Source organism: Lonchura striata, chromosome 22 (genome assembly GCF_046129695.1).
Source record: "Lonchura striata isolate bLonStr1 chromosome 22, bLonStr1.mat, whole genome shotgun sequence".
Lineage (NCBI taxonomy): Eukaryota > Metazoa > Chordata > Aves > Passeriformes > Estrildidae > Lonchura > Lonchura striata.
This window is the reverse complement of record NC_134624.1, coordinates 9,915,129-9,931,507: the sequence shown is the minus strand read 5'-3', so window position 1 is coordinate 9,931,507 and position 16,379 is coordinate 9,915,129. Positions and strand designations below refer to the sequence as shown.

Here is a 16,379-nt window from a genome sequence, read left to right as displayed (position 1 = left end):
CAGCTCACAGCATTCCTGCCTGAACCAGGAACAATACACCAGAAATAGCAATGCCTGCTTTTATTCCTATCAATGTCCTCCCCACAACCACCAATACAACAAAGTCTGCCAGGAGGACAACTTCTAACCAATTACCAATCTAACTACCTCATGATGCTGGAACATGTTTCAGAAAACAACTGAAGCAGAGTGTAGGAGGAAGAATGGATGTGGTTTGTTCATGAATGATAACACACCTGTGACTATTTGATTTATTTTCAAAATCATGTGTGGTACTCAGATATCCTTTTCAAAACCATTTTAAAATTCACTTTCAGTGGGAATTACTGGCTAGGATATGTAGGCATTTTGAGAAGTTCTACACACTGTATGTGTCTATCTGGTATTATTCACATCTCAAAGGCAGGGCAGAATTCTTATTGTTAAAGATGCTTTTGTTTTAAGAATTTGTATTAAGACATTTCTACAGAAGTTCTGTATTGCACCATCTATGTAAGACACAGATCTCTGAAAATACCTAAATCAAAGATCTTGAAACACAAACTAAAAATAAGCATCAAACACTAAATACCCCATTGGCTTTACTGTTTTCATTCAAACAGAGCAAACTCATCTTCCACACTGACAGCAGGAGTAGAGAAGCAGGCTTTGATCACAAGCAGCTGTAAAGATCATCCAGGCAAGGATCACTTTAGCACTTTATTTTGGTATAGCCTATCTGTCTTGAAGTGCTAATTTCTCCTATTTCCCAAGTGTTTCAATCCAACACCTTTGCCCAGCATTACCTTCAATTCAATAACAAGCTTCCCGTGCTTTTCCACGCTCCGTGTCTGGCGTAGCGTGGTGTAAACAAACCCCACGCGGATCCTGGGGCACAGCTGGCCCAGCCTAACCCCACAGCAGTGTCACAACACAGAATTGCAACACCAGGACATCCCAATCAGCCCAACTTTGCCAGTCTAACAGTGAGCAGAAGTCTCATGAAATTACACAAGATAGGAGAGCACAGTAAAGGGCACAGTGGAGCGAGCAACTGAGAGAAGCTTTTGATGTAGCAGCAAGTAAAGCTCAACTGTGCTGGAATCAGCCACAGGGGTTCACTGGATTAATGTTCAAACACTGGAGGTGCAAAAGTAGTCTTGAAATATTAAAATATTTCCTGAAGTTAACCAAAATTTCTATATCCTCACACATTGCTTTGCATGGATTTAATTTCCTCCATTTCTGGCTATCACTTTGTTCCATACAGGTTACCACATGGATCGTTTTACCTGAATCTGAAAGCTCACGGTGGCATAATCACCACCATAAAGCCTCCAAGCCCATTAAAATAAGGGCCAGCCTAGAAGGGCACACATCAAAGACCAGCAGAGCAATTTTGTGTGGCTTAGGAATCAAACCCCAAGAACAAGCAGCAGCAGTGAGAGTGCTCTTTAGCAATACCTGCAATTGGACTCAGACCCAAAGCTTTTTGCTCTCGCAGCTTAGGATCAAAGCCCGCAGCCAAGCACAGAGCTCAAGTTTTGATGCCCCTCAGAAAGCCAGTGTCTCATCCCTACCATGGAAAGAGGCTTTGGTTTGTTTAAGCATAAATAAAATAGGAGCTTTTGAATTCAGCACAGTTGAGCTCCTGACACAAAATAAGGTAGTGTTTGCCTGAAGGTGTCTTCACACCTCCACGGGAGACAGAGTGTCTGAGTAAAACACGTATAGAGAGGCAAACTTCTACCAACCTCTTTCCTTGCTCATCTGTGTAATTAAATGAGTGTTCTGGCCTCTCCTCACACAAAAAACTATTGGAGAAAGTTGCAAGATGAGAAAGTTAACGTGGCTGGCTCTTGGGTCACTGCTTTCAATTTTACTTAAAATTCTGGTTCTCTGTGAAATTCCCCTTCATTGCTGTTACACCTTACTCTCTACTCAAGAGAATGTGCAGAGGATCAGCAGGGACCCCAGTCACCATGATGAAAATCTTAACTGGAAAACAAACCTACCCAAAGTTCAGATTAGTTACACACACTTATAAAACATTTCTCTTTTACTTTCCGTCCCTTTCCCAAACATTTGACGCCTGACCTGCAACTTGCCATCAAAGCTTTCCTTCAAAGTTCTGCCAGAATGAATTTAAAAGAGCTTAAAGCAAACAGTATATAGAAAAAAAGAGAACCAGAAAACCTTCAATTTTACATTACTGGAAGAGGCTGAGGCTTAAACACCACCTTGAGACATGTGCAACAAGTGAAGCATGGCACTCCTAACTATGGCTGGTCTCACTCCATTTTCAAGGAATACCCATTTTCTGGTGCTTAGAACATCCATGACCACACAAAAAGACAGAAAGTTAATGGAAAAAAATAAATATTTTGGGCATAAACTTCTTCAACCTGAGAATCAACAGCAGATGCAGCATCCTTAGCACAGAATTTACAGGTAAATACAACATAAAAATAAGTTCTGGGTTTCCAGGGCAGAAAAGAGAATAAGCATGAGAACAGGTACGCAAACTAGAGAGGAAAGGGTTTTTCCTCCTTTCATATCTTTCTCAGCTTTTGTACCTCAGCTACAGTTCCTAAAGTGATTCCACAACATTCCAACGTATCTGATGCAGAATGCACCAGATAAAGAACAATACAGCAATATTCAGTAAATCACTGAAGAACAGTAATTCATTTGTCTTAAAAAGCGAAGTCAGAAAGCATGGCATGCAAAACAAACTTGGATCTTCTATCCTCCAAAACATGAAGCCATTAAGTATAGTGTTAAAAACCACAGAAGACAAGAAGGTGACATGCAGAAAAGACACTGAGGTGACTGAAATACCATGTATTTTCTGTTTCTATTCCTCTGGCTCTATGCACAGCTTAACATCAAATCCTGTATGGTTCAATTTAAAGATGTAAAGTTCTGCTTTCCAAGTGTTCATCATTAGCATCTTAGTGTGGGTGAACAGTGGAATTTGTGGCAGAGTTCAGAGGCTTTACAGTGCACTTTGCAGAGCTGTGTTATGACAAACAACCCAGCATTCTGTATGACTCGGAGCTCCTACAGCCTTGGACAGCTGTGGGTTTTTCTACCTGTACAATTCAACTAGTGCACACTTGTTGTTTTAAAATACATTGCAAGTCCTGAAAAAAGCCTGGAAAACGCTCCAGGTCAATGCCTGTGTTTTATCACAGCTCTGTGGAGGAAAAAAAACCAAACCAAACAGTATATAAGCAATCAGTAGCAATCTTTTTTCTTCTCACATATCACATTATTAGTCTGCTTAATCATGTCTGATCTTTACCCACCCTCCCTGTGCAACACATACTCTCAAATGCAACAAGAAGTCCTTGGCATTCAAAATGAAGCAGGAAAGCCAGAGGAATACTGCATGTGAAAATACAGATTTAGGATGACTAAAGAGTAATTAATAAAAAATAGTAACTACAAGTCTAACTTTTCATTTTACAACACATTGACAGCCACAGATGTTCCCACTAATTTCAAGAGCCAGAAAGAAAAAAGATATTGTTATTTGGAGATAATGTGTCTCTAATTCTACCACTCTCCTCACAGATCTCAGGAAGAAGAGTGAATCACGACACACTGTATGCAAAGCCAGGCATCAGAGAAAACACAAGAGTTAAGCTAATGCAATCTTTGTTAACAATTTTTAACAGGTTGATAGCTATTGCCAACATCATTTTGCTTTCAATCCAAATTTGAACTATCTACCAGAGAACAAAACGCTAATTTTAGGCTCTTGTAATCAGTAAATTCCCCATCCCAGGAACAAGCAGCCCGTCCTGGGGAACTGCAGTTCATAAAAGAAATGCTGACACTGCCTTAGCCAGCCCAGCACAGGAATGCTGCTGGAATGAATTAACTGTGAACAGTTGGTTCATGCACGCGCTGCAGCTGACGCTGCCCCAGCACCAGCCCCATCTCAGAGCTGTGCAGCCAGGACACAGCATGGGCTGCAGGCTGGGAGGAAGCCAGTGCAGCCAGAAGCTAAACAAACTCCGGGGATGATGCTCTACGTATTGCTGGAGCTGCTCTCATTAGGATTCAAACACTAACAGGGAGCTACGCTCACCAGACAACCAGAGCGCTTTAAAAATACGCTGTGGAAGAACCAAGGAAAAAAGTTACATCTTGTGTGTGCTACTATAAACACTGCACTTAGGGCTGGAAACTAGAAGGAAATCCCTATGCCAAACTCCGTTGGTTAATTTGTTTACTGTGTACACAAAAATAAGTTTGCTCAGGTCCTTGACCTTTTAAGTAGAGGCCTTTAAAAAGAATACAGTATTTCTGCAAGTCAAACAGCAGTGGGCAGTTTCTGTAATAACATGTTTTCTAGGTACCCAAAAGTTTCAGAAATCCCGTCGAGTTGGGCTTTAACAGAAACTGTAAGTAAAACAAAATCTGGAACACAGATCAAGCCATACCTGTATGCCCTACCTGTTCTCCAGCTTGTATTCAAGAAATAAACACAATCTTTTTCCTCTGCAAACCTCTCACATGAGTTTTTCCTTCTCTCCAAACCCCTCCTGAGTACTTTTTCTACTTCTCCTCCTCTCCCCCAAAATGATCAGACAAATCTACACAGAGATAAATCACCAACTTTACTTCCAGCAGTTCGATTTTCACTCAATTTTTTTGGTGATAAGTGTTTTTAAACCAACTTGCACAATCTGTTTGTACTTAATTTTCACTCCTAATTGATACAACCAAAAATTATCTACTGGGGACATTTTAACTGAAATAAACACTTCCTTGCCAACAAGAAGAATAAAACCCGCAAAAAACCATCGAAGTTACGGTACATGAACCAAATCAAGATGCCTGCACGCAACGAAATGCCACATTTTAGGATCCAGCTGGAAGCGACAGGCACAACCGACTCCCCCCGTGAGACGGAGAGGGAAAGCGGGTGGCCGGCCGGTCCCCCCGTGTCAGTCCCGCGCCGCCCGGGATGGGACGCGGGGGGAAAGCCGGCGGCTCCGGGACGCGCCCGGCGGAGTCCCGGGGACACGGACGCGGTTCGCGGCGGGTCGTCCCTGTCCCCTACAGCCGCAGCTGGGGAGGACGGGCCCGGCCTGGCGCCCCTCGCCTGCGCCAGGACTCGGCCCGGCCCTGGGGCGGTCTCGCGGCCTCTGCGGGCAGAAGGGAAGGGAGGCACCGCACCGGGTGGGAGACACGGCCCCGGGGACGAGGGAGGGACCCGGCGGTAGCGGAACGCAGGACGGCCCCCAGCTCCCGCACACCGGGAGGGAGCGGCGGCGGGGCCGGAGCGCAGCGGGGACGGGGCGGACGCGCCCCCGCGGCAGCGCGAAGCGCACCTACCCCGGCCGCCGCCGCCGCCGCTCCCGGTGCCGGGCCTGGGCCGCCGCCCCACGTGACCGGCGGAGGGGCGGCCCCGCCGGTCCTTCCGGGCGCGGCTCTTCCGGCGGGCGGACAATGCGGTTCCGAGTCGCGGTGCTGGGCTGCGGTGGCGCCTGTAGGTCCCGGCGGGCCGGCGGGGCGCGGGCGGCGGCCCCGGAGCGCGGCGCGGAGCGGCCCGCGGCTCCCGCTGCCCCCGCGGGCCGCGCTCGGAGGGCGGCCCGGCCCGGCCGGGGGCGCGGCGGGGCGCGGGGCCGCCCGGGGGGCGCGGCGGGCGGCCGGGCCCGGCCCGGCGCCGGGGCGGCGGCTCACGGCGGGTCTCCTCCCCTCTCTAGGTCCGTAGCCGGAGGCAGGAGCGGCCGCGGGTGCCAGCGCGGGGACGCGGCCCGACGCTACAGGTACCTGCTCCTTCCCTCCCGCGGGGCCGGGCCTGGCGCGCACAGCGGCTTCCCCCGCTCTCGCAAAGGGCATTGCGTTTACATTGTTGTGGGATGCTGCGCGGGCTCCCGGCTGAGCTCTGCTGGAACGCTCTTTTCCCGGACCCCGGGAAGCAGATGTGAGGGGCCGGAGCGATCCGCGGTCGGTAAAGGCCGAGGAAGCACGTGCTTCCAGCGGGGAGCCCTGCACGTCCGTCGGCAGCTTGCCTTGGTCTGCCCCGCTCCCGGGATACCGTGTTTGGAATTCATTTCACGCTCTTTTCTCTTGGACATCAGTAGTAGTAGAAACTGAATGCGTGCCAAGGCACCGCAACTCTTCGATACACAGTTTCTCACGATGTGGCTCTTGTAGTCTGCTGGAGACAGGCTGGAATGGCTGGAATAGCTGTGGTTAACACCACAATGTAACTTTAGCATGGGTGCTTTAACTGCATTCATATTCTGTAAATTTCCAGAGTGGAAAAAACGAGACTCACAACTGGACTTCCCTCATCCTTGTCCAGAGAAAACACAAAAATAACCAGTTTGATAATGCCTAAAGTTCACTGAAGATGTATCAGGATGATCTGTTACTGTCCTTTATATTTGCCAAAGGCTGTTGCCTCTTACAATTAAATCTTCAGCCCTATAAACAGGGTCAGTCAGGCAGTGCTGAAGGTGGCTGAGAAGCTGGGTTTTGCAGATTCAGCAGAGCCAGTTGTACTGCAGAACAATGCCCCCACCCTGCTTCCAAACTGTCCCTGGCTTTTGAAGTCTTCTGAAATCCTTCCCTAATTTTGGCATGCCATACACTGGAAGATATGCTTGATGGGTTTGATCAATGAGGAGGTCGTGTCTCCAAATGCTGTGTGAGCTGCAAACTGAAAAAAGCCCTGATTATTGACAGATGCTTCCAAAAAAATATTCTTTGAATAGCTGTCTTGTGTGGGCACAATGCCATTCCTGTGTGTACACCCAACTGACACTTCATGCCCCAAGAGAGCAGTATCTGCTTTTATCTATAAACTTCAAAGCTTCCTTTCGAGCTTTATGTGGTGTTTGTAATAATTGGGAGGTGTAAGTTTTGCATCATTTAGTCTCTTGTTATTTCTTCACTTCCTGCAATCCTAGTGCTTTGGCAGGATTGTGTGAGCAGTGTTTCATCCAGAATCAGTGTAGTCTTATAAATTCTTAAAGCAACTGTTGAAAGACAAAGTAATGGTACTTCGTTTATGGAAGATCCACCGTTCTTCATTCCAAGTCCTATCAAAACGAGAACAAACTTCCTAGAGAAGTGGTCTTCCAAAGAGCAAGACTAGACACAAGGTTTACTTTATTTCCCAGGTATTCAAAACAGGGAGCCTAGCAGAGGCCATTGTGAAGACTTTTTTCTGTAATCTCAGGAAAACCCAAAACAACACAAAACAAACTAACTCCTGCAGAAGAACTTGAAAGTCGATCTAATGTGATCAACCCAGTGCTGCAAAACCCAAAGCTTGCTTAAAACACAGTTTCCCTTTACACCCTAACTCTTTAGGATATTGCTTCAGGAGAATTTTTGTCATAGCACCTCTACTTAATATTCAGGCTTCATTACATTAAAAAAAGGTAAAAGTAATTGTAATGTGAAATGTAAACTTGGATTTGTTCTTACTTGTAATGGAAGTCAGTGTATACCTCGAATGAGAAATATAACGGCTGATAAACTCCCACATTATATATTATTACTTGAAATCTAACCTACTTTTTACAAAACAAAAAATACTCATTGTTTGGTTTTGTCTCTGCTGCTTTTCCTTAGGTGTGCAAAAATGTCAGAAAGATCAGATATTCTTCATTTCAAGTTTGACAACTATGGAGATTCAATGTTACAGAAGATGAACAAACTGAGGGAAGAAAACAAGTTTTGTGATGTCGTGGTCCATATAGATGATGTTGAAGTTCACGGGCATAAAATTGTCTTTGCTGCTGGCTCTCCTTTTTTAAGAGATCAGTTCTTGCTGAACGACTCCAGAGATGTAAAAATCTCCATCTTGCAGAGTTCAGAAGTGGGGAGACAGCTGCTTCTCTCCTGCTACAGTGGCACTCTGGAGTTCCCTGAAATGGAACTGGTGAACTACCTGACTGCTGCGAGCTTTCTGCAGATGAGCCACATCGTGGAACGGTGCACTCAGGCCCTGTGGAAGTTCATCAAACCCAAGCAACCGCTGGAGAGCAAAGAGTGCGAACAGCAAAGCGACTCTTCAGAGCTGAAGGAACATCAGGGGGATGATGACTCTCTGCAGCAAGACTCGCCTTGTATTCAGCCTTCAGAAGACAGCATGGACATGGAGGATAGTGACATTCAGATCATCAAGGTGGAGTCCATTGGGGAGGTAACAGAAGTTAGGAATAAGAAGGATCAGAATCAGTTTATTTCTTCTGAACAAACTGCACTGCATTCCTCAGAGCCTCAACACTTTCTTATCAACTCCACTGTTGAGAACAGAGCAAATGAAATAGAGCAAAACCACCTCCACAACTATGCCCTTTCATATGCCGGCAGCGATAACATCATTCTGGCCTCTAAAGATATGTTTGGGCCTAACAACCGAGGGATAGACAAAGGCCTCCAGTGGCACCATCAGTGCCCAAAGTGCACAAGAGTATTTCGGCATCTGGAAAACTATGCTAACCACTTAAAGATGCATAAACTATTTATGTGTCTGCTCTGTGGCAAGACGTTCACTCAGAAGGGCAATCTCCACCGGCACATGAGAGTGCACGCAGGCATCAAACCATTCCAATGTAAGATCTGTGGGAAAACGTTCTCTCAGAAATGTTCCTTACAGGACCACCTCAACCTGCACAGTGGGGACAAGCCCCACAAGTGTAACTACTGTGACATGGTCTTTGCGCATAAGCCCGTTCTGAGGAAACACCTTAAACAGCTGCACGGTAAAAATAGCTTTGACAATGCCAATGAAAGAAACGTGCAAGACATAACAGTGGACTTTGATTCATTCACATGTAGCACTGCTACAGACAGTAAGGTCTGTCAGCAGGCTGATGCCAGCCAGGTACTGGATGCAGGGAAGCTGCCTCAGGCTGTGCTTGGTTTAAGAAACGATAGTACCTGCGTCAATTAAGCAATTAAAACTCGCCCTGTGTAGGGATCGTGACTGAGAGGAGCAAACCGTTGGTTTGGCTATTTCCCTAAACTAGTGGTGTGCCCTGAAAGGCTACAGATGGTTGGATTGCAAAACCTGGCAGGTCTTCAGCCATCGCTCTTAGTCTTACTTGATATTTTCTGTGAATAGCAATCCTTCAGGTTTCTGTCTGTCTCTACTGTGGATTAAGGGGTTAATTGTTTCATTTCTCTCTGATTAGGAGACTCAAGACTAACACCTTTTGAAAGACTGTTGCTGTGGGCTGCAAGTAAACCATCTGCTGTGCAGTTAGAGGCTTCTCTGTGTCTGGGCAGATGGAGGAAAGCAAAGAGGACAAGTGTGTGAGATAACCCGATATTTTTTTCAAAAAGCACTGGATAACTGAAAACACTCCATATACTCAAATTTAAACTTACCTCTTAAAATTACCTTTCTCTGATCTTACCCCTAGACTCCTGCAGTTGAAATGAAGTATTTTTGTGTCACTTTTTTGCCCTTTCTAAACCTATTTCAAGAAACTTCTGCTGCCAATCAATGCTCTCTTAAAAACTCTCAGGGTTTTTAACCTCAACATGCATTATGAAAAGATGAAACCCTAAATGATTTGGCAGGGTTAGCTGATCATTGCATAGAGCTGTTCAAACTGAGGATAAATTGCAGCTCTGGAATGTGAGAGGCTGGTCCTGGAGTGCAAATGTGACCTGTTCTTACGCTGACATACCTGGGATTTTTAAAGGGCACTTACCAGTGCATGTACTGAGACAAGCTAAACACTTCAAAGCTAAAAGTTATCCTCCATCTTCCGTAAGTTTTGCATCACAAACCACAACAGCTGTTGGGTTTAGAGCAAAGCTGGAGTGGAGAAATACTGCTTTTTGACACTGTGAAAAGAATCTTTTTAAAGCTGCAATGTGTAACAACTCCATGATTTTTTTTTTTTTTTGCTTTTCCCCCCCTTAGTTCTTGTGTGTCTCTCCTTGATGTCTAATAAGGGCCACATGTCACTTAACTTTAAACAAAAATACCTGCTATAAGAACTTAACGTAAAGTTTTTTGATTTCTTGAACTTTTTTTAAGTGACCGTTAGTGTTTTACAGATCCTAGGATGAGATATAGGTAGCACAATTTCTATAGGTTAATATATCAGCTATTGACTGTACTCAGCAATACCTCTTGTATACCGCCTTAAACATCAAATGTAGCGGGAATGGCATGTTAATTTGGATTCTGGGATTATACCATACTGCTTCTCAAAAGTGCTGTGGAATTATCCGCATCCCAGTCAGGCTGAAAGAAGCTTAATTTATCTGAGGCACACCATTCCCAGTAGAACAGCACTGTTAGTACTGAAGTGTAGCACAGACTAATAATCAAATGGCTGATCCTCCGCAGAGAACTGCTGTTTGTGTTTGGAATAAGGATTTCTTCCAGTGCAGCTCCTTTCCACAAGGTTTGCCGTGAGGCTGAGATTATGCTTCCTACCTAAACGTAGTACGTGGTGTGTTTGAATGAGGGGTGGGGATGAAAGGCTGCTATTGTATGGTTAAAAATGTTAAACAGGTATGACCAAAGGTGTGTTAGAGCAAAAAGTGTTGTGTATGTCATTATCAAAAATTGGTCTTGCTCTTCGGTTTTGTGTGTGTAGAAGTCAGGATTTCCTTACGCAGACATTACACTGATGGACGTTAAAACATGTTAATGTTGCAGACCGTTTTCAGATATCCACATACTTTGAAGTAGAAAAAAAAGGTGATTCTATGAATCAGTTTTTGCAATTGAGTTCTTGAACTACTGCACTTGACTGTTACACGAACTCTTATATGGACAGCTATGAAGTAAGCAAAGGAAATTACATCAGGGCATTCATCTTTCAAGTTGTAGCAAATATGTTTAGGCCTAAAGTCTAACTATTTGAAACTTTTAAAATTATTGTTCAGGTTGCTGGGGTAGAAGATAGGTTTGCATGGGAAAAACTGTTTTTCCTCTTGAAGCCACCCACTTTCAGAGTTGTTTTGAACTAAATTTCACTGTGACAGTTGCATCTGACACCTGCATTCTGTCTTCAGGCAAAATCTTCTGTATTGTTCAAACATTTTGATAATGTATTATTCACTAAATGGAAATAAGTTATACTGCTATGTCAAAATGAAGATAGACGTGGAGAACAAGAGCTTGCAGAGCCAGATCAACGTGTTGTAAGGTACTAGTGAACAATCCAAGGCAATATGAATATGGACACAAAAAAGAAAATGGTCTTCTGCCACAGAAAGGAATAAAACTGCACAAATGCTAGAAAACATGGCAGCAAAATGGACAGTATTGAAAGTCTTGTCTATCTGGAAAGTTTTGGTTTTTATGAAATTATGAAGCTGTCATGTTACTGTAAGGAGAATACAACTTGTTGAAGTTGCTGTGGATGACTTGAAGCTGATATGAAGAGACAAGGGGTTTCCTAAGAAACAAAAGAAATAATTTGGCCAAGATGCATGGGTGTTCAGTCCACCCTGTGTTGTGGTGATCTGGACGTCTGAGAAGGTCAAGACTGCTGGGCTGCTCAGTTAAAGGCTGCTGTGATCGTTTAGCAAGAGCACAGCATAAACAAATAGGAAAAAGCAGAAATGCAGAAGACTTTCTTCACTGAAAATGGACACATCTGTTGGATGAAAAGTGACTTTTACTAATGTGTGCTTTTAGCCTGGCAAAAGGGTGCAGACCAAAAGATTTATGCAGGAGATGGCTGCGTGACTCCAGAAACACTGGAGCTCTGAGGGCAACACGCCGATGCAAAGTGCACTGGTGGTAGAGTTCATCTAGAATTTGCCCCTATGTGGAAAAACAAGTGAAGAGCACAGAAGAGGTAATAGAAAAGCAAAATCTGGCTAATGCTGCTTCTCTGAATTACAGATTAAAATGGAGTGAGAATTATGATAAATGGAATATGCAGAGGCAGCTCAGTTATAGAATAAGGTGAATTTAATTGTCCATGTATGTAAAATGTTGTCTTCATTGCAATGTCCCGAGTAGTGAAAGATTAGATCCGTTGGTTGTTGCTACTGATGCTGCATATTCAGATGAGGACTATGGCAGTTATCATAATCTGTGTGTTACTGTGTAGAATACCATTTGCTGGTAAGTGGATAGTCTCACGACTTAATGTGCTGTACAACTTCCTGCATATCCTAAAAATAACTGAAGTCTATTACAGAAGTATTTTAATAACTCCTCAGTATATTAGGAATTTTTTTTTTAAGTTGGCATTTTATTTATTTATATTATATAGAAGAAGGAATTTTTAGAATTTAGGTTTGCCAGAGGTTTGGGCTCACCACTTCTCTGAGTGATGGTAGCTTGTGTAGCATGTGTTCCTGCAGCACATGCTGCAACTGCACAGCCTTCTGCATAGATCAGGGATGAGTCTTTCCTTAATTTATTTTTCTTTTAGAAGACATGTTTTGCAAGTTAGTAACTGATTAATTTGAAGTGTCAGTCTTTCTCTCCCCTAGCTTTTTGGCAAAACTTAGCTGCCGCTGAACTTTTGTTGAAATAACAGAAATTGTGTGGGGCTGATTATGGTTTTGAAGTCACTGGGAGGAGGAGTACAAGTGAGGAGGGAGAATCAAAATGTGATACAAACTGAAACTGTTGAGAGAACTCTAAAGTCACGTTAAATGTTAATTTTTATAAACAAAGAGGGGGACATAGTGGTGCCTCCCGACTTGGTAAGGGGCGAGAAGGAAGGACAGAACGCCTTTCCTTTGAGATTGTATAATCGATGGACTGAGCATTAGCTACCTCTTCACTGACTGGGCAAAAGTCTTACACTACGTGTGATAACCAAAGCAGGCGGGTCGGCGGCTGCCGGGCGATGTCCCGTGGCCGTGAAGAAGCCAGCAGCTCGTCCCGGCGGCGTTCGGGACGGCGGTTCGCCGTTCCCCCGGCGCGTCCCGGCTGATGGCGAGGAGGAGCCCCGGTAGTCGCTCCCCGGGATGCCTTACGGGGTCGGACACGTCGCTACCTCTACCGAACGGTGGGCGAGGCGCGCCCCGGTGCCGGTGCGGTTCCCCCCAGCGGCAGCCGCTGTAGCAGTGCCAAGTCTTCTAATAAACGTGCTGCTAACTCTGTCTGCCGCCGCCTCTCATTTCCAGCGCGGTCACGGCGCACCGGGGGCGGGCGGGCGGAAGGGGCGGGCGGGGAAGCTGTTCCGGGGCGCTGCGGCAGCGGCGGCGGAGCGGCGCGGGCTGCGGGAGCGGCCGCGGAGCGGGCGGAGCGGGATCGCGGCCGGCGGTAGGCGGCCCGGGAGCCCCGGGACAGCGGGTCCTGCCGGAGGCGGGGTGGGCTGCGCCCGGCGAGACGCTCCGGAGGTGCCCGCGGGCCCCGCCATGGCGGCGGACTCGGAGGTGCTGCACTTCCAGTTCGAGCAGCAGGGCGATGCCGTGCTGCAAAAGATGAACCTCCTGCGGCAGCAGAACCTCTTCTGCGACGTGTCCATCTACATCAACGACACCGAGTTCCAGGGGCACAAGGTGATCTTCGCCGCCTGCTCCACCTTCATGCGGGATCAGTTCCTGCTCAACCAGTCCAGGCAGGTGCGGATCACCATCCTGCAGAGCGCCGAGGTGGGCAGGAAGCTGCTGCTGTCCTGCTACACGGGCGCGCTGGAGGTCAAGAAGAAGGAGCTGCTCAAGTACCTGACGGCCGCGAGTTACCTGCAGATGGTTCACATCGTGGAGAAGTGCACCGAGGCTTTGTCCAAGTACTTGGAGATCGACGCTTCCATGGAGAGCAGTACCCAGGCTGCTGAGGGGTGCCACTCCTCGGATGCTGAACTAAGGAGCGGGGATGAGGTTTTAGATAAAGATTGTGAAGTAATCGAGATCTCTGAAGACAGCCCAGAGAACGAAGAATACCCCGTGAAACAGGAGGATGAGGATGGCGATGGGGATGGCCCGCACCCTGCACCACAGAGCTTGGTGTCAGAAAGGAAGGACACAAAATCCCCAGAAATATCAACAGTGGAAATTGGGTATAAGGATGATGAAATCTGTATCTTTAGAATGGATTCCATGAATGTGGCGAACGTAGAAAATGATCATTTTTCTCAGCCTTGCACTTCCTCTAAAACAAATTTATATTTCCCAGAAACCCAGCACTCCTTGATAAACTCTACAGTTGAAAGCAGGAATACAGAAATGTCAGGAAATCACTTTCAGGCTTTTGTTGGTGATAATCAAGAAGGAACTTCTAGTGGGGGGAATGGGTTCCAGAGCCTGGAGGATTCTGGCAGCTCATGGCGGCACCAGTGTCCAAAGTGTCCGAGGGGCTTTCTGCACCTCGAGAACTATCTCAGACATCTGAAAATGCACAAACTCTTCCTGTGCTTGCAATGTGGCAAAACGTTTACGCAAAAAAAGAATCTCAACAGGCACATCCGAGGGCACATGGGGATCCGGCCCTTCCAGTGCATGGTGTGCTTGAAGACCTTCACGGCCAAGAGCACGCTCCAGGATCACCTCAACATCCACAGTGGGGACAGACCCTACAAGTGTCACTGCTGCGACATGGACTTTAAACACAAGTCTGCTCTTAAAAAACACTTGACTTCTGTTCATGGAAGGAGCAGCAGTGAAAAGCCAAACCTGAACACTATTACAAAAGTTAAAATAGACTATGATTGATAGCTGGGCAATTGTGGAGTCAGACTCCACAAAAATCTCCTGGCTAGTGAAATTCGACATGCAATTCCAGTTCCAGATCCCCATTTAAGAGAGAGAAGTATAAACAGGTGGCTGGTGATCCAAGACAGGCCTTGGAGTAGGAAACCTGCCTGCTCTGTTAAGGCTGCTATTGCTGTCAGTGAAAAAAGGTGTTTCCTAGTTGAAAGTAAACTTCAAAATATGGGAAATTATTTCATGCTTCTTTTCTATTATACTGAGTATATCCTAGTCCCCCAATGATGTTTTATATTTCTTGTTTCAAGGGCAGGCACTGCTGACTTTCAGACTATTACTGATACTGCAATAAGCTGAAGCCTGAACTGTGGTGTTGGTGACAGCAGCTGAGGGAAGGGGGTGTTTGTATTTATTCAGCATCCAGTTCCCATCCAGTTCCTGGATCATTCGTGGTGAAATCATCTCCTTCGTTGCCCAAACTTTGCTAGATCTTCCAGGAAGAAGGTGTGTTTTCATATTCAAGTCTATGACATTTAAGGACACACAACAAACAAAAACTAATCAAGGAACCTTTCAATTTGTGTCTTGCAAACAGAAAATTTGTAAAAGAGAAAGAAACGAACAGTATTGCCTTGCAGTTTATTTGTAACTGGACAGTCCCGTGAAAAGGACTTGCTTTTACTTTTATCAAGTTCTGAATTTTTATAAAATTCTTTCTTCTAATAGTGGGATTTTTTTCTGTCATACCAATGTTTTGCACCTGTATTTGATAAGTTTAGTCCTGTTTGTTGCATCATAACATCTGCCTTCATTTTTTTTACAAATCTTAGCTATGTGCACTTGTGTGAAGTTTAGCTGTGTGCTGTTGGGTAATCACAGTTTCAATGCTAATTTTGAAAACCAGGCATTTCTGTCTGACTAGCAATGGCTTAGACATAGAGGTCTCATACCCTGATTCTGTGACACGGTAACACAGTAATGAGGTGTGTTTGCAGAATTGTGTTCGTGCTTTGTTAAAGGTCCCTTTAGTTTCATCATGAGCATCGCGCGCCCTGAGATGCAGTCTGTGTCTTTGGCTGGTACCTGTTTCTTCCACTTAATGTAATATGAATAAAGAGTTATTTCAGTTGTTAATATGAGATAATGGTACTTACAACTAGCAAAAAGCAGTAGTTCTTACTCCTTTCTGTATCGCGCTTTCCTTCGAGTTTCAGAAGTGCTGTTCCAAGTTCTTACTCTGAGTCCAGGAGTCTGGCCCAAATGCTTCAGAATCTGGCTGGCTCTAAAATCTGAGACAATAGTTTTTAATGTCAGTTCACTTTCCTTCCCCGTGTCTGTGAATGCACGAACCTGTTTGGGGTTTTATTGATCAGCTACGTGAGGGGTTGGGGTATGTACAATGTCTACCACGTTCCTGTTACTACTTGTTACAGGCAAGGTCAGGTGTATGCTTGGGTATTTCCCTCATGAGCACTTACTTCCCTGTGTGCCAAAGGGGAAACACACTGATCTTTTGAAGTGTGTCTTCTGTGGGAACAGGTTCCAAGTTATTTCGGTCGTGCATGTAAACATGAGAGGGAGTTGTGTTGTGTGACGGGCCACCAGCATGTTCTGTTCAGTGGTTGCAGTGTCTCAGTAAGCTCTGTGGACAAACCCTGGTCTTGTGCACGTTCACTTTAGAGGAGCTTACTCTCCCCTGTCTGTACATGTAACCATGCCCTGTCATAACACAATAAATGAAATGCAAACAAGGCGTTGTGTCAGAAATACACCTCGTT

General features: G+C 45.5%; 3 protein-coding genes across 4 annotated transcripts in view; 2 read left to right on the top strand and 1 right to left on the bottom strand.

Annotated features, from left to right (window-relative positions):
- The window catches only part of RABGAP1 (RAB GTPase activating protein 1), a 61,410-nt gene extending 56,001 nt beyond the window's left edge, over positions 1-5,409 (bottom strand). Inside the window, exon 1 of one of the 2 annotated variants that reach the window (XM_021543671.2) lies at positions 5,332-5,409. The gene's annotated coding sequence lies outside the window, so the exon portion shown is untranslated. The remainder of the gene's footprint in view (positions 1-5,331) is intronic. The other variant, XM_021543672.2, reaches the window with a different exon arrangement.
- Positions 5,410-5,434: 25 nt separating this feature from the next.
- Positions 5,435-13,053, top strand: ZBTB26 (zinc finger and BTB domain containing 26). The gene is made up of 3 exons (XM_021543670.2): positions 5,435-5,485; positions 5,703-5,765; positions 7,585-13,053. The coding sequence occupies exon 3, from the start codon at positions 7,595-7,597 to the stop codon at positions 8,909-8,911; it is 1,317 nt and encodes a 438-aa protein (XP_021399345.1). The 5' UTR covers positions 5,435-5,485; positions 5,703-5,765; positions 7,585-7,594; the 3' UTR covers positions 8,912-13,053.
- A 144-nt stretch (positions 13,054-13,197) lies between these two features.
- On the top strand, positions 13,198-16,352 carry ZBTB6 (zinc finger and BTB domain containing 6). Its single transcript, XM_021543805.2, has one exon. The coding sequence runs from the start codon at positions 13,312-13,314 to the stop codon at positions 14,605-14,607; it is 1,296 nt and encodes a 431-aa protein (XP_021399480.1). The 5' UTR covers positions 13,198-13,311; the 3' UTR covers positions 14,608-16,352.
- Positions 16,353-16,379: the final 27 nt, after the last annotated feature.

What these genes read in the sequence shown, in the direction of transcription:
- ZBTB6 (XM_021543805.2), top strand. Translation starts at nt 13,312, where the DNA reads ATGGCGGCGGACTCGGAGGTGCTGCACTTCCAGTTCGAGCAGCAGGGC.
- ZBTB26 (XM_021543670.2), top strand. Translation starts at nt 7,595, where the DNA reads ATGTCAGAAAGATCAGATATTCTTCATTTCAAGTTTGACAACTATGGA.